This window comes from Neofelis nebulosa, chromosome X, assembly GCF_028018385.1.
Source record: "Neofelis nebulosa isolate mNeoNeb1 chromosome X, mNeoNeb1.pri, whole genome shotgun sequence".
Classification (NCBI taxonomy): Eukaryota; Metazoa; Chordata; class Mammalia; order Carnivora; family Felidae; genus Neofelis; species Neofelis nebulosa.
The window spans coordinates 1,374,588-1,397,767 of record NC_080800.1 but is presented as its reverse complement, the minus strand read 5'-3'; the positions used below and the strand labels follow the sequence as shown (position 1 = coordinate 1,397,767).

Here is a 23,180-nt window from a genome sequence, read left to right as displayed (position 1 = left end):
GGGGCTTGTGTTTGAGCATGGGGTCCACAGCTAAGGCTGCCCTTGGCCCCATTGATACTTTGGTCTTGAGTTAACCCTACCTTGTAGAAATGGGGCTTGTGTTTGAGCATGGGGTCCACAGCTAAGGCTGCCCTTGGCCCCATTGATACTTTGGTCTTGAGTTAACCCTACCTTGTAGAAATGGGGCTTGTGTTTGAGCATGGGGTCCACAGCTAAGGCTGCCCTTGGCCCCATTGATACTTTGGTCTTGAGTTAACCCTACCTTGTAGAAATGGGGCTTGTGTTTGAGCATGGGGTCCACAGCTAAGGCTGCCCTTGGCCCCATTGATACTTTGGTCTTGAGTTAACCCTACCTTGTAGGGATGGGGCTTGTGTTTGAGCATGGGGTCCACAGCTAAGGCTGCCCTTGGCCCCATTGATACTTTGGTCTTGAGTTAACCCTACCTTGTAGGGATGGGGCTTGTGTTTGAGCATGGGGTCCACAGCTAAGGCTGCCCTTGGCCCCACTGATACTTTGGTCTTGAGTTAACCCTACCTTGTAGGGATGGGGCTTGTGTTTGAGCATGGGGTCCACAGCTAAGGCTGCCCTTGGCCCCATTGATACTTTGGTCTTGAGTTAACCCTACCTTGTAGGGATGGGGCTTGTGTTTGAGCATGGGGTCCACAGCTAAGGCTGCCCTTGGCCCCATTGATACTTTGATCTTGAGTTAACCCTACCTTGTAGAAATGGGGCTTGTGTTTGAGCATGGGGTCCACAGCTAAGGCTGCCCTTGGCCCCATTGATACTTTGGTCTTGAGTTAACCCTACCTTGTAGAAATGGGGCTTGTGTTTGAGCATGGGGTCCACAGCTAAGGCTGCCCTTGGCCCCATTGATACTTTGGTCTTGAGTTAACCCTACCTTGTAGGGATGGGGCTTGTGTTTGAGCATGGGGTCCACAGCTAAGGCTGCCCTTGGCCCCATTGATACTTTGGTCTTGAGTTAACCCTACCTTGTAGGGATGGGGCTTGTGTTTGAGCATGGGGTCCACAGCTAAGGCTGCCCTTGGCCCCACTGATACTTTGGTCTTGAGTTAACCCTACCTTGTAGGGATGGGGCTTGTGTTTGAGCATGGGGTCCACAGCTAAGGCTGCCCTTGGCCCCATTGATACTTTGGTCTTGAGTTAACCCTACCTTGTAGGGATGGGGCTTGTGTTTGAGCATGGGGTCCACAGCTAAGGCTGCCCTTGGCCCCACTGATACTTTGGTCTTGAGTTAACCCTACCTTGTAGGGATGGGGCTTGTGTTTGAGCATGGGGTCCACAGCTAAGGCTGCCCTTGGCCCCATTGATACTTTGGTCTTGAGTTAACCCTACCTTGTAGGGATGGGGCTTGTGTTTGAGCATGGGGTCCACAGCTAAGGCTGCCCTTGGCCCCATTGATACTTTGGTCTTGAGTTAACCCTACCTTGTAGGGATGGGGCTTGTGTTTGAGCATGGGGTCCACAGCTAAGGCTGCCCTTGGCCCCACTGATACTTTGGTCTTGAGTTAACCCTACCTTGTAGGGATGGGGCTTGTGTTTGAGCATGGGGTCCACAGCTAAGGCTGCCCTTGGCCCCACTGATACTTTGGTCTTGAGTTAACCCTACCTTGTAGGGATGGGGCTTGTGTTTGAGCATGGGGTCCACAGCTAAGGCTGCCCTTGGCCCCATTGATACTTTGGTCTTGAGTTAACCCTACCTTGTAGGGATGGGGCTTGTGTTTGAGCATGGGGTCCACAGCTAAGGCTGCCCTTGGCCCCACTGATACTTTGGTCTTGAGTTAACCCTACCTTGTAGGGATGGGGCTTGTGTTTGAGCATGGGGTCCACAGCTAAGGCTGCCCTTGGCCCCACTGATACTTTGGTCTTGAGTTAACCCTACCTTGTAGGGATGGGGCTTGTGTTTGAGCATGGGGTCCACAGCTAAGGCTGCCCTTGGCCCCATTGATACTTTGGTCTTGAGTTAACCCTACCTTGTAGGGATGGGGCTTGTGTTTGAGCATGGGGTCCACAGCTAAGGCTGCCCTTGGCCCCATTGATACTTTGGTCTTGAGTTAACCCTACCTTGTAGGGATGGGGCTTGTGTTTGAGCATGGGGTCCACAGCTAAGGCTGCCCTTGGCCCCACTGATACTTTGGTCTTGAGTTAACCCTACCTTGTAGGGATGGGGCTTGTGTTTGAGCATGGGGTCCACAGCTAAGGCTGCCCTTGGCCCCACTGATACTTTGGTCTTGAGTTAACCCTACCTTGTAGGGATGGGGCTTGTGTTTGAGCATGGGGTCCACAGCTAAGGCTGCCCTTGGCCCCATTGATACTTTGGTCTTGAGTTAACCCTACCTTGTAGGGATGGGGCTTGTGTTTGAGCATGGGGTCCACAGCTAAGGCTGCCCTTGGCCCCATTGATACTTTGGTCTTGAGTTAACCCTACCTTGTAGGGATGGGGCTTGTGTTTGAGCATGGGGTCCACAGCTAAGGCTGCCCTTGGCCCCACTGATACTTTGGTCTTGAGTTAACCCTACCTTGTAGGGATGGGGCTTGTGTTTGAGCATGGGGTCCACAGCTAAGGCTGCCCTTGGCCCCATTGATACTTTGGTCTTGAGTTAACCCTACCTTGTAGGGATGGGGCTTGTGTTTGAGCATGGGGTCCACAGCTAAGGCTGCCCTTGGCCCCATTGATACTTTGGTCTTGAGTTAACCCTACCTTGTAGGGATGGGGCTTGTGTTTGAGCATGGGGTCCACAGCTAAGGCTGCCCTTGGCCCCACTGATACTTTGGTCTTGAGTTAACCCTACCTTGTAGGGATGGGGCTTGTGTTTGAGCATGGGGTCCACAGCTAAGGCTGCCCTTGGCCCCACTGATACTTTGGTCTTGAGTTAACCCTACCTTGTAGGGATGGGGCTTGTGTTTGAGCATGGGGTCCACAGCTAAGGCTGCCCTTGGCCCCATTGATACTTTGGTCTTGAGTTAACCCTACCTTGTAGGGATGGGGCTTGTGTTTGAGCATGGGGTCCACAGCTAAGGCTGCCCTTGGCCCCATTGATACTTTGATCTTGAGTTAACCCTACCTTGTAGAAATGGGGCTTGTGTTTGAGCATGGGGTCCACAGCTAAGGCTGCCCTTGGCCCCATTGATACTTTGGTCTTGAGTTAACCCTACCTTGTAGGGATGGGGCTTGTGTTTGAGCATGGGGTCCACAGCTAAGGCTGCCCTTGGCCCCACTGATACTTTGGTCTTGAGTTAACCCTACCTTGTAGGGATGGGGCTTGTGTTTGAGCATGGGGTCCACAGCTAAGGCTGCCCTTGGCCCCACTGATACTTTGGTCTTGAGTTAACCCTACCTTGTAGGGATGGGGCTTGTGTTTGAGCATGGGGTCCACAGCTAAGGCTGCCCTTGGCCCCACTGATACTTTGGTCTTGAGTTAACCCTACCTTGTAGGGATGGGGCTTGTGTTTGAGCATGGGGTCCACAGCTAAGGCTGCCCTTGGCCCCACTGATACTTTGATCTTGAGTTAACCCTACCTTGTAGAAATGGGGCTTGTGTTTGAGCATGGGGTCCACAGCTAAGGCTGCCCTTGGCCCCACTGATACTTTGGTCTTGAGTTAACCCTACCTTGTAGGGATGGGGCTTGTGTTTGAGCATGGGGTCCACAGCTAAGGCTGCCCTTGGCCCCATTGATACTTTGGTCTTGAGTTAACCCTGCCTTGTAGGGATGGGGCTTGTGTTTGAGCATGGGGTCCACAGCTAAGGCTGCCCTTGGCCCCACTGATACTTTGGTCTTGAGTTAACCCTACCTTGTAGGGATGGGGCTTGTGTTTGCTTGTCGGCTTGATAATGTTTGGCCTTTTTATTCCCAATCCTCACTTTTCAAAACCATCATCAGCATATAGAAGAATTCAAGAATTCACCTCTATTCTCCCCACCCCACCCCTGCCCCAGTGGGAGGCTGCCATATTGGTTTTGAATCAGGACCAGCGCCAGCTAAAGGCTCACACTTCCTTCCAGGGCTTTTCTGGATCTTCCGTTTTATCTACGTGGACGACTGGTATACCTTGTGTTTTCTCGTCATCTGTTTGGGTACATAGGCTACTTCCTGTCCCCGGGGGTACAGTGAAGAGTCTGGAGACGTGGCAACTTCCGCGTCTCTCATTACCCAAATGACATGGAACATGTCAGGGGCGCCTGGGTGGCTCAGTCGCTTAAGCATCTGACTCGATTTCAGCTCAGGTCATGATCTCACGGTGCATGTCATGAAGTCCCACGTCCCTCTCCCTCTCTCTGCCCCTTCCCCACTCACGCTCCCCCTCTCTCTCCCTCAAAATAAATAAAGATAAAGAAAGAAATGGAAGGCATCACTGATGGCGTTCCAGGCAAAATGGAAAATGCCACCCGTGTCTCCTTCTCCCACCCCCGAGCCCTGCTGGATCAATGACCCCCGCCCCATCTCCCAGTGCACCTTGCGGGGGGCGGGGGCAGAGGATGCACATTTTAGGTGAACGTACCAGCTCAGCGTCCAGCAATGCGATTCCCCGATCTTGCCCGAGCTCATCCCTGGGGCTTCTCCTCTTCCAGAAGCCCACGCCCTGCAAATTGCCTGGCACGTTGTCACCATCAGGGATCGGCCCTGTGGTGACTTCTGGTCTGCAGGGACTGCCCTGCCCTCTGCAGCTGTGGGGGCTTGATTTGGGGGCTCACGTTCTCTGCACAGCGGCAGTCCCCATGATCCCCCACTCGATCCTTGGGGCACCTCACGAGGCAACGTTCTCGCGGCGGAAAGGGGGCACTCACGTTTGCCGCTGGTTAGGAACCCTCTTCTCCCGGGAGTGGGGAGGAAGCATCTTCTGACTTTGCAAAGATTGGTACCGTTGCTCTGCTTCTGGAAGCCGAGAGTGTCTGTCTCCCAACCCTGTTGTCATCGGTTCCCGTTATCGGAAGCAGTAGGGGCTTCCCCCTTGAAAAAAAATATATCCTCGTGAATATGTTAGCGGAAAATTAGAACGGTGTGTCAGGAATGCCTAGCCAGATGGTGCTGTGTTCTAGAACAGCACTTCCGAACTGTCTGTGGCAAAACTCCCTTTTCCCAAAGCTGTCACGGATTGATAGCGATGTAGATAGGACAGACGTGAATTACTAGGAAAATAACAGTTACAACCGGGCAAAATGGGAACTTCCAAGGTTGCCTTTTTAGAAATCATTGGATTCAGCACACGTAAAATGACTCTCCATTATTTAGTTTTCTAAATGCTCTTGTCGGTGTCGCGGTGTGCCTTACGGCAGACCCGGTAACAAACGGTTCCCAGGGTGGCACCCGTGTGTAGACCTCCCCTGGAAGGGCTTTGATCCGGAAGCGTGCCCACCCCACCCCTACTCCCATTTGCTAGTGCTCGTGGCTGGCAGGAGCCATGCTTCCCTGTGTTCTGGCATCTTGCAACCACACGCGTCCGAGCAAGCACGTTCCCAGGAACTGGTTCCGGAGACCCACAGCGATGTCGCCATCCGAGGACCATCGTGCCGTACGATGACCCAGCAAAGTGATGTCAGCTCCAAAGGGCTGCGTGCTCTGAGCGCCCCTCTGGAGCTCAGGATGTCCTCTAAGCTCATGGGGTTGTTGGTAGTTCCTTGAGTTTGTAGTTCCGGGGCTCTGGGTTTCCTGCTGGCTGTTGGCCAGAGGCTGCTGTCAGTCCCCGGAAGCTGCCGGAAGCATCTTGCCCCATGGCCCCTCTCAACATGGCGGCTGAGTTCTTCAAGACCAGTGGAAGACTCTCTCCCCTGCTTCCCTAAGGAAATGCCTTATTTTGTTGATTTATAAGCAAGTCACAGGTGCCGTCTACACGCAAGGACGGGGGATCGTCAAGGGCATGAGGCATGGAGGGTCTTCCTAGGCTATGATCCCTGAATCCCACCTTCGTCTTTAAAACCCAGCGTCCCTCCGCAGGTGGGATGGAATCGAACTTATTTAAAAACCATCTCAGCTCCTGGAGTAGGTCAGAAGATAATCCCCCAACTCTTTCCTTTTGCAGTGGAGTTTTTATACTGTGATCTGGCTTCCCTGACGTCCATCAGGCAATTCGTCCAGAAGTTCAAGAAGAAGAAAATCCCTCTGCATGTCCTGGTCAATAACGGTGAGTCCTGGTGAAATGCAGATGTTAACTCTGACACAGACGTGCACACTGGCCATCCCGCGAGAGAAGTCCTTTGGGAAGGAAGGACTTGCGTGGAAATTGATGAATATACGTGGTGTTGTCATGACGCTTTGCCTCGTTGACGCATTTGGCTGTTGTCATTGGCATAATCAATTTGCAATGATGGTAAGCCCGATGATACGGTGTGTGGGGTCGATATTTTGGTTGGCCCACATGGGCCAAGTAAGGTGTGTTATGAACGTGTAAGAGGGGGGCGTGTTCACACGTTCCCTTATTAAATGTTGAGCGTGTCCCCAGGGGGCATCATCAGTATGTAGGCTCCATGCACAGCTGTCTCTTGACTTCTTCCCTGAAGCCAACGTTCATCACACAGACACCCAGGGTCTGTGTGTCCCCTTACCCTGCCTTCCACCCGCCCACCTGTCCGTCTTCAACACAAACTAGCCTTGACCTGGACCCCTCCTTTCAGCCCGGCTCTTAAGAGCATCGTGGCCACGTCTGGGTTTCTCAGCATGGTGCCTGAGCCATTCCTGTCTTCCCACGCTACACTCAACAGATGTCCTACAGATTCATCCAAACCCTCCACGGTGAGGAGGCAGTGCCATTCATGTGTCCAAACTGAATCCACATAGAGCACCAAAACCATCGGAAAAACACGCATACCGGAAGAACGTCCCAGCTCGCTTTCAGACTTGGAGGCCAACTGGTCGACTGTAGAGGAGATAAATGGTAGTATTAATACGGCGAAAACAATGACCGTAAGTCATTGAGCTACAACCACTGTACCTTCTTTCCAAAATATATAAAACATTTGCTAAACTATTCATCTGTTGCGGGGGTGGGGGAGCCTGGGTGGCTCAGTTGCTCAAGCTGCCAACTGTTTTTTTTTTAATATAATTTATTGTCAGATTGGCTTCCATACAACACCCAGTGCTCATCCCAACAGGTGCCCTCCTCAGTGCCCATCACCCACTTTCCCCTCTCCCCCAACCCACATCAACCCTCAGTTCCTTCTCGGTATTTAAGAGTCTCTCATGGTTTGCCTCCTTCCCTCTTTGTAACTTATTTTTTCCTTCCCCTCCCCCACGGTCTTCTGTTTTCTCAAGATCCACCTATGAGTGAAAACATACGATATCCGTCTTTCTCTGACTGACTTATTTCACGTAGCATAACACTCTCCAGTTCCATCCACGTTGCTGCAAATGGCAGGATTCCATTCTTTGTCATTGCCAAGTAGCATTCCATTGAATTTATAAACCACATCTTCTTTATCCATTCGTCGCTTGTTGGACATTTAGGCTCTTTCCATAATTGGGCTATTGTGGAAACTTCTGCTACAACTCTTGACTTCGGCTCAGGTCATGAGCTCACGGTTATGAGTTAGGGCCCCTCGCAGGGCTGTGCGTTGACATCAGGGAACCTGCTTGGGGTTCTTTCGGTCCCTCTCTCCCTGCCCCTCCCCTGGACGTGTTCTCCTTCTCAGAGCAATTTTGTTAATTAGAAAAAATTTTTAAAAAACACTAGTCGTCTGTCGGATGGCAGGGAGAATGTTACTCTGGGAGCCTTGTGGTTCAAGAGCCCACCTGGATCATCGAGGTTAATTTATCCACCAACAGAGACGTAAGTGAGTCTGTTCTCCAAAGTCATTGGGCATGGAAGGGACCGTGGTAAGGAATCACATGGCTGACGATGTGGGCGTCTTACGGGTTGCAACCCGGCGCCCAGGATGTACCTGCTGTCTGTGTGTTCTTTTTGTCTTACCGCGTTTCACCGTCTTCTGTGGTGTGAACGGGATTCGGGGGCAGGACAGGCTACAGAGAGACATTGTGACACCCGATGCACCTGTTTGATTGGAAACACTCCCTGAAGGGGAAGGCGGAGAGCCTGCGACTCAGAAGATCCGACTCCAACCGTCTCTTTAATGCATTCGGTTGTGTGGCCATATGGCCGTGATGTGTGGGTGCCACACGGTTATAGCTAACGCCACATCCGCCTCCTTCCCCCAGGAACAAACCCGCTGTGGGTGTTGTTAGTCCTGCTGGTTCCCTCTGGAAGGCTCAGAAGGGTATTGATCTTTCTTCTCCACGGACCTTTCCCCATACCGTTCAAGGTTTCCCACACTGGGAGCACCTGACGTTTATTGGCAGGAATCAGTCCTTTCCCTGTAAACAGGAAATACAGGCTTTCTGTTTGCCCCGTCCGTCTTCTGTCTGTAGGGAATCCCGTCCACACGTTGGCTTCACGTCAGCCCAAACTTGTCCTCCGCACACGCCTTCCTCCATGCCCGGGACCCCCCATCGCTGCAGCACGCCCCAGCCACACAGAGGTGCCACGCGCCCAGTGTGCAATCCCTGACCCCACGTGCCACTGGCCCCAAGGGACAATCCCTCGGTTTTCCTTCCATGCCTTGATTTCTCTTGAACTGATTTGCCTTTTCAAGCTTCTGGAGGCTGGTGGCATTCCTGGGCTCGTGACGCGTCCTCTCGTTCTCAAAGCCATTGGGGTGGAGGGTGTAACCCCCGGCCTCCCTCTGTCTCTCCGTGATGTTTGCTCTGTGCGTACATCACCTTCTCCGACTCTGAGCCTCCCGCCTCCCTCCTGGGAAGACCCTTGTGGAGACCTTGCACCACTGGGGCCATCCAGGACCACCCCCAGCTCAGGGTTCTGAACCACCCCCATCTGCAAAGTCCCTTTATCCACGTATGGGCACATATTCACAGGCTCAGAGAAGTCAGGACATGAATGTCTATAGGGACGTCAGTCTGTCCGCCACATGGGGATCGGGTCGGGGACGTGTCTGGGGACGTCGGTCTGGCCACCATGTGGGGATCGGGTTGTGGATGTCTCTGGGGATGTGGGTCCGTCCGCCACATGGGGATCCCATCGTGGACGTGTCTGGGCGGGGTCGTCCCTCAGCTCCCCGCAGCCACCTCCCAGGAGCTTGGTGTTCCATCGGCAGGAAGGGCCCAGTGGTGTGCAAGTCCTGACCTCGTGCAATCCGTTCTCTAGCAGAGGAGTCAGTTGGTGGACGAGTCATTATTGTGCCAGACGCGTCACCGTAGGAGACCCCCCTCCTCGATGACAGCACAGTCGTGGGCACGACAGGAAAGCCTGCGTCCCACCTGTGACCTGTGCAGAACGTCTCCGGCTCCGGGAGCGGCATCCCGGGGACCCAGGACTGGGGCTCGGCTCAGACTGGCCTTGACTTGCAGGACGGGAGGGCGTTTCCCATGGGCCTCGTGCCATGGTCTGTGGGCACGCGCATTCAGCCGAGCCATGTCTCATGTGAATTGTGAGGCGGGATTATTTACGAGGGTTTGTGGGGGCCCTGGGGTCAACGGGCGCACACACGTTTTCCAACTCGGGGCTTCTCCCAGCAGGACCCTGGCCATGGCTTCTTTAGGGTCCTAGAGGGTCTGCAGAATTTCCCAAAACCTTTTGCCCAGGACCCTCCTCTGGGACAGTGCATCTTACCCCCGAGCTGACTGCTTCCAAGGATGTGGGATCAGAGGACCCACGTCCTATTATGCGACCACCTGCCTCCTGGAACCAGCCCCAGCTCTGCTCCATGAAGGGACCTCCAAGGGACCGAGGGAAGCTACAATTTCTGCCTTTCTTTTCTTTTAAAAAAATTTTTTTTTAAATAGGCTTTATGCCCAGCACGGAGCCCAATGCAGGTCTTGAACTCACAACCTTGAGATCAAGACCTGAGCTGAGATCAAGAATCAGACACTTAACTAACCGAGCCAGCCAGGCACCCCTCTGTTGTTTTGTTTTGTTTTGTTTTGTTAACTTTATCTTAAATTCTTCAACATCGGAGCGATCGAGATGTTGCAAATGTTAAGTACTTCAGGCGGGAAATTGTGTTTGCATTTGCTGCCGGGATGAAAATAGAGCCAGACTGCCTCTTTCTGGAGGCTCGGGACCCATGCTGACGATTTATCTCACACAAGAAGGATCTGTAGTCCATCTGTGGAGACGGCTCAGCATTCATAGTTTATTCCCGTCAAAAGTTTATTTATCCTTTCTCCCATCTCTGCACCTGTTCCTGGGTAGGTTTGAAATGGCTGCATGGGGTGATGTTTTATCCTCGTAGGACTCCTTCCCGTATCTCTGATGGATGCATTTCCCAACGTCAACAATTCCTAAAAACAGGGGCGTATGGGGGGCTCGGTCGGCTGAACATCCGACTTCGACTCAGTTGGCGATATCGCGGTTTGTGGGTTCAAGCCCCACGTCGGGCTCTGTGCTGAGAGCTCGGAGCCCGGAACCTGCTTCAGATTCTGTCTCCCTCTCTCTCTGCCCCTTCCCCACTCAATCTCAAAAACAGACATTAAAAAACATTTCTCCCTGGGCACGTAGGAGACATTCCGTAAGTCTTAGCATCTGAGATGGGCCAAGCTGTGCTGTGGGGAGGTCTCCAGCATATTTTCCATTAGAATACGGATGAAGGAGGAGATTCTCGTTAGGAATGCGCAGGGGACCCCACAGGGCTTCGGGCACAGCCTCTGGGGTGCAGGCACCCCCCCCCCCCCACCGCGCTTCTGCGAGCCCCAGGATGGATTGGAAAGCATGCTTTCCCCAACGAGGCTGTTTACCCCAGGGATTCGCTCCGATAACTGGGTAGGATTTCCGGACTAACCTTGAACTTCTTTGCCCAGAGCATCATGATCGTCCGATCCTCAGAGTCTGGGTCGGTGAGTTTGCTGGGATCTGTCGGCAGAACAGAGATCCAAGTTGGCATATCCTCCCCCCGGCTCCACAGTTACCCCACATTTCCTTGGGGACGTTATCACCCCATTGCCCACCATGGAAACTCAATGAGTAGGATACGTTCAGCCTTTGGGAGACGAGGCTGTGTTTGTCCTTCAGCATGTGTGCCCGAATAGCAGACCGCGTGCGCCCCCGCAAAGGCTGAGACTGATGAGTCCAGCACTGTGGCCCCGGGGTGGGGGGAACCCAAAGTCCATGCACCTGCCCAGAGTCCCCCCACGGTCATCTCTGCTACCAACGTCCAGGGTCTCCAAGGCCATCACGAGGAGGGCAATAACCTCCATGAGCCATTTGTCTTATAACAGGTTGTCCTTAACTAAGCAGGTCATAGCCCTAGGACCTCACCCAGGTCAACACCCCCAAATTCCGAACAATCCCTGTTGAGACCCACATGCCCTGCTGATGCCCCTATCCCTCTATGCGGGGTACTTTCCAATGAATTCGGATACTTGGAAGGCTGTGTTTGGTGTTCTCAGATGTGGGGCTCTGTGATGCGGGATTGATAATGCACGATGCAGGGATTTTCCAGGAACTGACCATTTATGCACACAGTAATGTTCCAGGAACTGATTGCGGACGTGCACCAATGTCCCAGGAATTGATAATTTTGGCATGCAGTGATGTCCCAGGAATTGATCATTTTGGGATGAGCTGATGTCCCGGGAATGGATAATTTTGGGATGAAGTGATGTCCCAGGAATTGATAATTTTGGGATGCAGTGATGTCCCAGGAATTGATAATTTGGGGATGAACTGATGTCCCACAAATTGATCATTTTGCCATGCAGTGATGTCCCAGGAATTGATAATTTTGGGATGAACTGATGTCCCAGGAATTGATAATTTTGGCATGCAGTGATGTCCCAGGAATTGATCATTTTGGGATGAACTGATGTCCCAGGAATGGATAATTTTGGGATGAAGTGATGTCCCAGGAATTGATCATTTTGGGTTGAACTGATGTCCCAGGAATTGATCATTTTGGGATGAACTGATGTCCCAGGAATTGATAACTTTGCCATGCAGTGATGTCCCAGGAATTGATAATTTGGGCATGCAGTGATGTTCCAGGAATTGATAATTTTGGGATGAACTGATGTCCCAGGAATTGAAAATTTTGGGATGCAGTCATGTCCCAGGAATTGATAATTTTGGGATGAACTGATATCCCAGGAATTGATAATTTTGGCATGCAGTGATGTCCCAGGAATTGATAACTTCAGCATGCACTAATATCCCAGGAATTGATAACTTTGGCATGCAGTGATGTCCCAGGAAATGATAATCTTGCCATGCACTAATATCCCAGGAATTGAAAACTGCTGTGTTACCAGCCCCTCCCATCCTAGAGGCTCCAAAGTCAACATGCGCAGCCTTGCTTCACGGCCGCCTTGACTTCCCTCCCCACCAGCCTCGTGCAAGCCGGGGGTGCATGGCGAGCGAGGCTCCCCCGACCAGGAGTTCATGACCCTCCCGGCCCGGACGGAGCTCTGGTCATCTGACTTCATCACCCTCAATGGAACAATGAAGACAACGGCACTGCCGGGGAGGCGTTAATGTTTTCCCAAAATGCCAGGCTTTGCATCCGCTTGTAGGAGCAGATGCTCAGTGTCCTTTGCGAACGTTTTCTTTGCTGAGTTTTAGCGCCTGTCGGGATACGCCCTTTGTTGCACGTGTAAGACCCGTGTGTATCCGTGTGTGTGTGTCTGTACGTGTCCGGGCATGGTGACGTGTGCACGCGTGTGCAAATGCACGCCCATCTGCAACTGTGTCTCCAACACCTGGAGAAACACACGCAGAATTGCATGCCCGTAAAACACGCCCGCACACACACGCATCCAGGTGCCTAGCAAGCTGGCCCTCCAGGACCTGGAGCCACGTGGCCCGGGCGTGGTTCCTGCACACCTGGAAGCCGTGTCATCCGTGGAGAAGATTCAGGGACTGGGACTCAGCCGAGCGTTGCCCTGACGGGCGTGCGGGTGTTCGGACCTGGGGGAGAAGGTAGGTAGCAAGCAGGGAACTTGCTTTTAGGAATGTGTTTTTTTTTTCTTTTATTTTTTTAACGTTTTATTTTATTTTTTGAGAGAGAGAGACAGAGTGTGAGCAGGGGAGGGGCAGAGCGAGAGGGAGACACAGAAGCAGGCTCCAGGCTCTGAGCTGTCAGCGCAGAGCCTGATGCAGGGGTTGAACTCATGCACCGTGAGATGGTGACCTGAGCCAAAGTCGGGCGCTTCACCGACTGAGCCACCCAGGTGCCCCAGGAATGTCTTTTGCACAGGGCACCCTGAGGAATGAGTGGATTTGTGGGTGCCCTGGGCATGGTGGGGGGTGGGGCGGGTGCTGTCGCTGAAGGGGCTCGGGGGGGCAGGCTCTGGGCTCTGCCCGCTTCCAGCCTGGCCAGGAAGTTCCTTGGGAAAGGGAGTCCTTGTTTGCGCCGACGGCCCTTCTCTCCAGAAGGATGAACCTCCCCGGCTGGTCGGGGGCACCTGTTGCCGACTCGGCACATTCTCAGCATCTTGCACACGCCTGTCTCTTAGGATCCTTGCCGCGCACGGGGCCGTGTGCCCCTCCTGGCATCGTTCCCACTGTCGGCCCGGGCTGGTGTCCGCGTGTGCCACAGCGCCCCCCGTCCCCCCGTCGTCACGCGCCCCGGAACCCCCTTTCTTGCAGCCGCGGTGATGATGGTCCCGCAGAGGAAGACCAGAGACGGATTTGAGGAGCACTTCGGGCTGAACTACCTGGGCCACTTCGTCCTCACCAACCTGCTGCTGGACTCCCTGAAGGAGGCCGGGCGTCCCGGCCGCACCGCCAGGGTGGTGACCGTGTCGTCCGCCACGCATTACGTGGGCGAGCTGCGCCTGCGCGACCTGCACGGCAGGTGCGTGCCCGCGGGGGGCCGGGCGGGGGGCTCGAGACTGGCCGTCGCGCGGGGCCCGTGCTCAGCGTCGCGGGAGCCGGTGCACCCCAGCCCCGCGGGCGGCCAGCGCGTCCCAGCGACACTTACGGGGACCGTCGAGCACGAACCACCTTCCGCTCGGCGGCCACACAAGCTGCGATCGGCCCATCGGCAGGGCCCAGAAGTGCTTGTCGTGAACCCGCAGCAGGCTCGGCTCACACGTGGGGAAACCAAAACCGAGGCTCGCCTTGTTTCAACCTTCTTTTCACGTTTATTTGGTTTTGAGAGAGACGGAGAGAGACAGAGCTCGAGCAGGGTGGGAGCAGAGACAGGGAGGCAGAGACACACAGAATGTGAAGCAGGCTCTGGGCTCCGAGCTGCAAGCACAGAGCCCGATGCGGGGCCTGAACTCACGGACTGTGAGATCATGAGCTGAGCTAAAGTCACATGCTTAACAGAGTTAGCCACCCAGAAGTCCTTCTATATTTAACTTTTTAAAAAATATTTCTTAATGTTTATTTTTGAGAGAGAGGGACAGAGAGAGAGAGATAACGTGCAAGCAGGGGAGGGGCAGAGAGAGAGAGGGAGACACAGAATCCGAAGCAGCTCCAGGCTCCCAGCTGTCAGCACAGAGCCCCATGCGGGGCCTGAACTCACGGACTGTGAGATCATGAGCTGAGCCGAAGTCACATGCTTAATAGACTGAGCCACCCAGAAGTCCTTCTATATTTAACTTTTTAAAAAATATTTCTTAATGTTTATTTTTGAGAGAGAGAGACAGAGAGAGAGAGATAACGTGCAAGCAGGGGAGGGGCAGAGAGACAGGGAGACACAGAATCCGAAGCAGCTCCAGGCTCCCAGCTGTCAGCACAGAGCCCCATGCGGGGCTCAAACCCACGATCTGTGAACTCATGACCTGAGCCGAAGTCGGACACTTAACCGACTGAGCCATCCGGGTGCCTCAGGATCAGTTAATTAAAAAACAATTACTTTCAAGGATTGTATTTTTTCATCATTGAAAATGTTGCTGTTTTTGAGTAGTTGGAGAATAATTTTCAGATCACCAGTCTTGTATGTTCATTAGAGTGAAAAAGATTTTAAAAAATGTGAATTACTTGTATCAGTCGGCTTTTGCTATTGTATTTATTTACTTAAAAAAATTTTTTAATGTTTATTTTTGAGAGAGAGACACAGCGAGACACAGAGACAGAGATTGAATGGGGGAGGGGCAGAGAGAGTGGGAGACACAGAATGCGAAGCAGGTTCCAGGCTTTGAGCCGTCAGCACAGATGCGGGGCTCGAACCCACGAACCGTGAGATCATAACCTCAGCCGAGGTCAGAAGCTCAACCGACTCAGCCCCCCAGGCGCCCCTTATTTTTTAAAAATCTTCTTAATATCACTAGTCAATCACTCATACACTCAAAACTCCATCCCAGGAAAGAAGACGGCCCAGCGGTACAAACCCAGTAATTTAGACTTTCCGCTGTGATCGGAATCATTGAATAACTTTATGCAAACATTTTGTCGTGTTCTGTTACTACATCCTGAAATGCATACTTTGGTTGTAGGAATTTTTTTTTGTTTTTTCATGTTTTTAAATTGTTTTTCATGTTTATTCATTTTGGAGAGACAGAGCACGAGCAGGGGAGGGGCAGAGAGAGAGGGAGACACAGAATCCGAAGCAGGCTCCAGGCTCCGAGCTGTCAGCACAGAGCCCGACACAAGCACTGGGTCCCCGGCCTCCACCTGATGTAAACACCCCTGGGAGGTAGTGATAACCGCCAGGATGGATTTTCTGGCAATCCGTGTTCTTGCAAAGGCATAAATCAGGATATGGTGAAGCATTCCAAAACCCACACGGGCAGAGTCTGTTAAAAATTGCTGGTAATCAATGGAACTGACTCATGAAGAAAGACATAGCTTTGTTTAAAAAAATAGATTTCGTTTTGGGAGGAGGGGATAAAACTCTCATTGTTTAAGTTAAAACATATATATATATAATATGTTTATATCTGTATATGTTATATATAAATATATATTACATAAGACGGATTATTATATATATATATATATATATATTATGAGACAGAGGTACATCGATTTGGGGGTTTTTTTGTTGCTTTTTAAATTTTTTTTATTTAAAAAATTTTTTAATGTTTATTTTTGAGACAGAGAGAGACAGAGGGTGAGCAGGGGAGGGGCAGAGAGAGAGGGAGACAGAGAATCCGAAGCAGGCTCCAGGCTCCGAGCTGTCCGCACAGAGCCCGACGTGGGGCTCAAGCCCACAAACGGTGAAACCATGACCTGAGCGGAAATCGACACTCACCCGTCCAACCAGCTGAGCCACCCAGGAGCCCCTGGATGGATTTCGTTAACGAATTGGCTCACAGATCAGAGAGACTGACAAATCCCGCCTCTACGGGGTTGACCAGCAGGCTGGTGAAGCAACTAAGAGTCAGAATTGCCATCTGGAGCCTAAAAACTGGTAGTTGGGGGAGTATTTCAAAGCTGCAGTCTCCAGGCCAAATCCCTTCCTCTTTGAAGGGAACGCCATGTTTCCTCTTAAAGCCTTCAACTGATTAGACGAGGCCCACCCGCCTCTTGGAGGGTGACCCACTTTCCTCCAAATCTACCGATTTCAGTGTTATTCCCAGCTAAGAAAACACCTTCCCAGCAACGTCTAGACTGCCATGCATCCCGGCTTGTGTCGCTGTCCAGCCTCCTGTAGCTGTGGACACCTGAGGACCGACAAGGTCCTCTGTGGGTCTTGTCTGCACTACCCCAGCTTGGGTTCGACACCAAGGGTGACCGCTGTTCACCACAATGTGCCGGGCAAGGAAGGGCCTGGGACCACGCTCTCTCCCCTCCGTGGGCCCAAAGCAGACGTGTATCCCCATCCCGGTTCCCGTCCTCAGAACAGACGAGGGTCTCCTCGTCGCAAAGTTTGCCGATCTGCCGGACGAAGGAACGGCTGCCCGTGTACCACTAACACACATGCTCGTCTGGGCAGAGCTGGTGCGTGAGTGTCTGTGGATCGCACGACGTCGTTCAGGGGCGTCCATAACAAAGCACCACAGCCGGCGTGGCTTAGAACCACAGGACCTGAGTCTCTGCCAGCTCCGGAGGCTGGACGTCCAGGTGGCGAGGAGCACGCTCCTTCCCGAGGCTCTTGGGGGCAGAGTCGGTTCCAGACGCCCGTGGCAACGTTTGCTGCTTACAGATGCGCCCACCCAGGTCTGCCTCCGTCCTCCCACAATTATTTATCACCTCTGGCAGCCCAAACCCCCTTTTCTTTGTCTGCTCACTCCTCCACCATTTCCCAACCTTGGTTAAATGGTATATAAACCCAAGCCTAATGGTCTTTTATGAAGTTCCCCCTACAGATGTAAAGTTAAGAATCACATTGATGTGACTTTCCCCTGTTGATCTAGCAGTTCTCAATTTAATTTGCAGACCTTATGGACAGCACTCAAAAGTCTAGGAGGAACGTTTTTCTGCCCTCCGCCCACACGACGTACCACATTACCACCTGTAACTTTTGTTTCAGATTAGCCTTCGAATTATTCCTTAAGTAATTACCCAAATATGTTCGTATTTACAGAAAACAAACGTGTATTTTCACGGTTTGCATTCTGGTTTTTGATACCACGTATTACGAAAGGAAGCAGTTAACCATTCCGTGTAGAACCCAGCCACGCACACGTTTCCTGAATTTGTTTATCCTGATGCACCGAGAACAGTTCTTGGACTCTGTCTCCCTGCTCCCTTTCATCTGTTAACTTTCAGCCTCTTCCTTGTTCGCCGCACCGGCTGCCTTTCCAAGTCCTTGGGGTTCTATTTACAAACCTCAGTGGGGAAATCACGTCCTCCTGTTTATTTGCTTTGATTCTTTTCCATTTCCGCCTCGGACGACTCTTTCTCCGTAAGTCCGCCGGGGGACGTCTCATGAAATTACTTGTCCTCTTAGACTTTCTTCCTCTGTCCTCTGGAAAAATGTATTGACTCCCCCCCCCCCCGCCCCGTCCAAGCCCTGCAAAGTATTTTTAAAGATTTTTAGGGCTTTCTTCTCCCTTCTGCTGTATAAAACCATAATCACATAACACATCCATTTTTCCTTGGGAAACGTGCATACTTAAGTATCACAGCCTTGAAAGGCCCCGACCCGGGCAATCTTGGGAATTCCGTGCAATGCTTGCACACACACGGCCCGTCGCCAGTGGCCAGAAGCCAAGAGGAAAGTCGGCATCGATCTGCCTGCAGTAAATTACAGCCTGTTTCCTGCGGCCTTGTCCTCCCCCCTGCGGGAAGCAGAGAGGAGAAATCGGCCCCAAAAAGAGAAAACTCCCAGTATGTTGACGATAATTGAGGGTTTGGGGCTTGTGTTGGATCAGGGAGGGAATCTGTGCTCTGAACCGCCCTGTATTTTTTTCTCTTACTCCCTCCCTCCCTAACAGCCCCGGTTTCCATTCTTTTGGCAAACGGTCTGTGGCAACTTTGTGCGGTGTTACCCCGCTGACCTGCCCCCCGCACTCATCCGTTAAGACACAGGAGCCGGGGGTTCATTCTCCAGCAGAAATGGGACAGACCCCCAGCCAGACCCGGGGACCGGAAAACGTGCCCCTCGGAAACCTGCACACAGATGTGTCTGGCACCTTGATTCCTCGTTCCCGAAACTGGGAAGCCACCTAGGTGTCCTTCAGCAGTGAAACAAGCCAATATGACTCCAGCGGTAGAACATTCTGGAAAAGGCAAAACTATGCAGACAGTACAAAGATGGGTGGTGGCCTGGGGTTGGGGAGGAGGCAGGGCTGGACAGGAGGGGCACATGGGGCTTTTTGGGCCGTGAATCTATTGTGTTTGGGACCATAATGGTGCTTAGAGGTCACTGTACCTTTGCCCAAACCTGTAGGATGTGCACCACCGAGAATAAAGCCCCACGTAAATTAAACTCTGGGCTCTGGGTGGTCCGTCCACGTTCATCACTTGTACCAAAGCACCGTCCGGGGGGGATGCCGGTCATGGGGGAGGGTGTGCATGAGCAGGGACAGGCAGGGGGTGTGTGGGAAGCTCTACACCGCCCCTTGGTCGCTGTGAACCCACAACTGCTCAAAAAACAATGGGGCGCCTGGGTGGCTCAGTCGGTTGGGCATCCAACGTCAGCTTGGGTCAGGATCTCACGGTCTGTGAGTTCAGGCCCCACATCGGGCTCTGTGCTGACAGCTCAGAGCCTGGAGCCTGCTTCACATTCTGTGCCTCCCTCTTTCTCTGACCCTCCCTTGCTCATGCTCTGTTTCTGTCTCAAAAATAAATAAAAACATTAAAAAACAAAAACAAACACAAACACAAAAGAAAACCAAACAAAAGAAAAAAAACCAAAAAGGAACAAAGAAAACACCGGCTTTAAAACGTTGTAATCATGTTCCAAGCACATTATGAGATGACAGACGTCACAACTTTGACAAAACTCAAACGTGGGTTTCTGTAAACGGACTATGAAACGTAACTACGTACTTCACGGCTGAAAAATGATTTGAAAGATAAAAACAGGCCGGTCCCATACATCCCAGGCTTCCAGAGCTGGGCTCTGGGCTCTGTTTTCATCTCGTGTTAGAGGCGTGGCTCAGTCCGCTGAGCGTCGGACTCTCGATTTCGGCTCAGGTCCTGAGCTCACGGTTCCTGAGTCGGAGCCCCTGCATCAGGCTCTGCGCTGACAGTGTGGAGCCTGCTCGGGAGTCTCCCCCGGTCTTTCTCCCTGCACCTCCCTGCTGCTCGTGCTCTCTCTCAAAATAAATAAACGGGTTTTTTTTTAATGAAATAAAAAATAAAGGCAGACAGGGAGAATTGACACATCCTTACAAACGCTGAAATGTATGGCTTTCTGCTCAGTTCTCGAGCGTAACGCCAGGTACCTGCATGACCCCTGAGTGCTGAGGTCACGTGGAGGTCCTACAAACGGGAAAAACCCCATGTACAGGGGAGTGGAAACCCAGTTAGGATACCCCAGGGGCAGAGGGCAGGTGGGAGGCCCTTGGGTGCAGGCAGGTAAGGGACTCCCAACAGGTGAGGGACACAGGCAGGTGAGGGATGGGACAGGTGAGGGACCCAGGCAGGTGCAGGATGGGACAGGTGAGGGACCAGACAGGTGCGGGATGGGACAGGTGAGGGATGCGAACAGATGAGGGATGGGGCAGGTGAGGGACCCAGACAGGTGAGGGACGGGGCAGGTGAGGGACCCGGACAGGTGTGGGACCCAGATAGGTGAGGGACCCAGATAGTGAGGGACGGGGCAAGTGAAGGACCTGGGCAGGTGAGGGACCCAGACAGGTGAGGGACAGGGCAGGTGAGGGACCGGACAGGTGCGGGATGGAACAGGTGAGGGACGCAGACAGATGAGGGACGTAGACAAGTGAGGGATCCAGATAGGTGAGGGACGGGGCAAGTGGACCTGGACAGGTGAGGGACACAGACAGGTGAGGGACAGGGCAGGTGAGGGACTGGACAGGTGAGGGACCCAGATAGGTGAGGGACGGGGCAGGTGAGGGACCGGACAGGTGCGAGATGGGACAGGTGATGGACGTGGACAAGTGAGGGACCCAGATATGTGAGGGACCCAGATGGGTGAGGGACGGGGCAGGTGAGGGACCGAACAGGTGCAGGATGAGACAGGTGAGAGTCGTGGACAAGTGAGGGACCCGGAAATGTGAGGGACGCAGACAGGTGAGGGATAGGGCAGGTGAGGGACGCGGACAGGTGAGGGATGGGACAGGTGAGGGACGCAGACAGGTGAGGGATGTGGACAGATGAGGGACCCAGACAAGTGAGGGACCCGCACAGGTGAGGAACGGGGCAGGTGAGGGACTGGACAGGTGCAGGATAGGACAGGTGAGGGACGCAGACAGGTGAGGGACGCAGACAGGTGAGGGATGGGGCAGGTGAGGGACGCGGACAGGTGAGGGATGGGACAGGTGAGGGACGCAGACAGGTGAGGGACAGGGCAGGTGAGGGACTCAGACAGGTGAAGGACCGGACAGGTGCGGAATGGGGCAGGTGAGGGACGCGGACAGGTGAGGGACCTGGACAGGTGAGGGATGGGGCAGGTGAGGGATGGGACAGGTCAGGGACCCAGACAGGTGAGGAACGTGGACAGGTGAGGGATGGGACAGGTGAGGAATGCAGACAGGTGAGGGGCCAGACAGGTGAGGGACCGGACAGGTGCGGGATGGGACAGGTGAGGGATGCAGACAGGTGAGGGACCGGACAGGTGCGGGATGGGACAGGTGAGGGACGCAGACAGGTGAGGGACCTGCACAGGTGAGGAACGGGGCAGGTGAGGGACCGGACAGGTGCAGGATGGGACAGGTGAGGGACGCAGACAGGTGAGGGATGTGGACAGATGAGGGACCCAGACAGGTGAGGGACCGGACAGGTGCGGGATGGGACAGGTGAGGGACGCAGACAGGTGAGGGACCTGCACAGGTGAGGAACGGGGCAGGTGAGGGACCGGACAGGTGCAGGATGGGACAGGTGAGGGACGCAGACAGGTGAGGGATGTGGACAGATGAGGGACCCAGACAAGTGAGGGACCCGCACAGGTGAGGAACGGGGCAGGTGAGGGACTGGACAGGTGCAGGATAGGACAGGTGAGGGACGCAGACAGGTGAGGGACGCAGACAGGTGAGGGATGGGGCAGGTGAGGGACGCGGACAGGTGAGGGATGGGACAGGTGAGGGACGCAGACAGGTGAGGGACAGGGCAGGTGAGGGACTCAGACAGGTAAGGGACCCAGACAGGTGAGGGATGGGACAGGTGAGGAACACGGACAGGTGAGAGACAGGGCAGGTGAGGGACGCGGACAGGTGAGGGACCTGGACAGGTGAGGGATGGGGCAGGTGAGGGATGGGACAGGTGAGGGACCCAGACAGGTGAGGAACGCGGACAGGTGAGGGACCTGGACAGGTGAGGGATGGGACAGGTGAGGAATGCAGACAGGTGAGGGACCGGACAGGTGCGGGACCGGACAGGTGCAGGATGGGACAGGTGAGGGACGCAGACAGGTGAGGGATGTGGACAGATGAGGGACCCAGACAGGTGAGGGACCCGCACAGGTGAGGAACGGGGTAGGTGAGGGACTGGACAGGTGCAGGATGGGACAGGTGAGAGACGTGGACGGGTGAGGGACCCGGAAAGGTGAGTGACCCAGACAGGTGAGGGATGGGGCAGGTGAGGGACGCGGACAGGTGAGGGACCTGGACAGGTGAGGGATGGGACAGGTGAGGGACGCAGACAGGTGAGGGACAGGGCAGGTGAGGGACGCAGACAGGTAAGGGACCCAGACAGGTGAGGGATGGGACAGGTGAGGAACACGGACAGGTGAGAGACAGGGCAGGTGAGGGACTGGACAGGTGAAGGACCGGACAGGTGCGTAATGGGGCAGGTGAGGGACGCGGACAGGTGACGGACCTGGACAGGTGAGGGATGGGGCAGGTGAGGGATGGGACAGGTGAGGAACGTGGACAGGTGAGGAATGCAGACAGGTGAGGAATGCAGACAGGTGAGGGATGGGACAGGTGAGGAATGCAGACAGGTGAGGGGCCAGACAGGTGAGGGACCGGACAGGTGCGGGATGGGACAGGTGAGGGATGCAGACAGGTGAGGGACCCGGACAGGTGAGGGACCGGACAGGTGCGGGATGGGACAGGTGAGGGACGCAGACAGGTGAGGGACCCGCACAGGTGAGGAACGGGGCAGGTGAGGGACTGGTCAGGTGCAGGATAGGACAGGTGAGGGACGCAGACAGGTGAGGGACGCAGACAGGTGAGGGATGGGGCAGGTGAGGGACCCAGACAGGTGAGGGATGGGACAGGTGAGGAACACAGACAAGGGGAGAGACAGGGCAGGTGAGGGACGCGGGTAGGCGACAGGTGCATCACCGTCTGACGCGTGTCCCGCTTTGCCCCTGCAGCCGCTGCTACTCCCCCCACGGCGCCTACGCCCAAAGCAAGCTGGCGCTCGTCCTGTTCACCTACCACCTGCAGAGACTGCTGGCCGCCCAGGGGAGCCCCGTGACCGCCAACGTGGCCGACCCGGGGGTGGTCGACACGGACCTGTACAGACACGTCTTCTGGGGCACGCGTCTCATCCAGAAGATGCTCGGCCGGTGGGCGTTCAAGGTAAGCCTGCGACGCTCGCCTGGCGGTTCCCGGCCCTGCCGTCCGCGGCCCCGGGGGCGGCCACCTCGGGGCCACTTTCGCGCGGCCCGGTGCCCCCGTCGGGTCGACAACAGTCAGCGGTGGGAGCCGCCCGCGTGTGCAGTCAAACCGCCGCCGGCGTTTGTCTCCAGGGCGGATGG

General features: G+C 54.1%; 1 protein-coding gene across 5 annotated transcripts in view; it reads left to right on the top strand.

The window, feature by feature from the left end:
• DHRSX (dehydrogenase/reductase X-linked) overlaps positions 1-23,180 on the top strand; it is a 228,925-nt gene that overhangs the window by 102,788 nt on the left and 102,957 nt on the right. For 4 of the 5 annotated variants that reach the window (XR_009257163.1, XM_058713716.1, XM_058713712.1 and 1 more), the window contains 3 exons: positions 6,038-6,139; positions 13,604-13,811; positions 22,794-23,001. Coding sequence is in view for 4 of the 5 variants with exons in the window: in XM_058713716.1 (XP_058569699.1) it covers positions 6,038-6,139; positions 13,604-13,811; positions 22,794-23,001 (518 nt within the window). In the remaining variant the exon portion in view is untranslated. The remainder of the gene's footprint in view (positions 1-6,037; positions 6,140-13,603; positions 13,812-22,793; positions 23,002-23,180) is intronic. The other variant, XM_058713713.1, reaches the window with a different exon arrangement.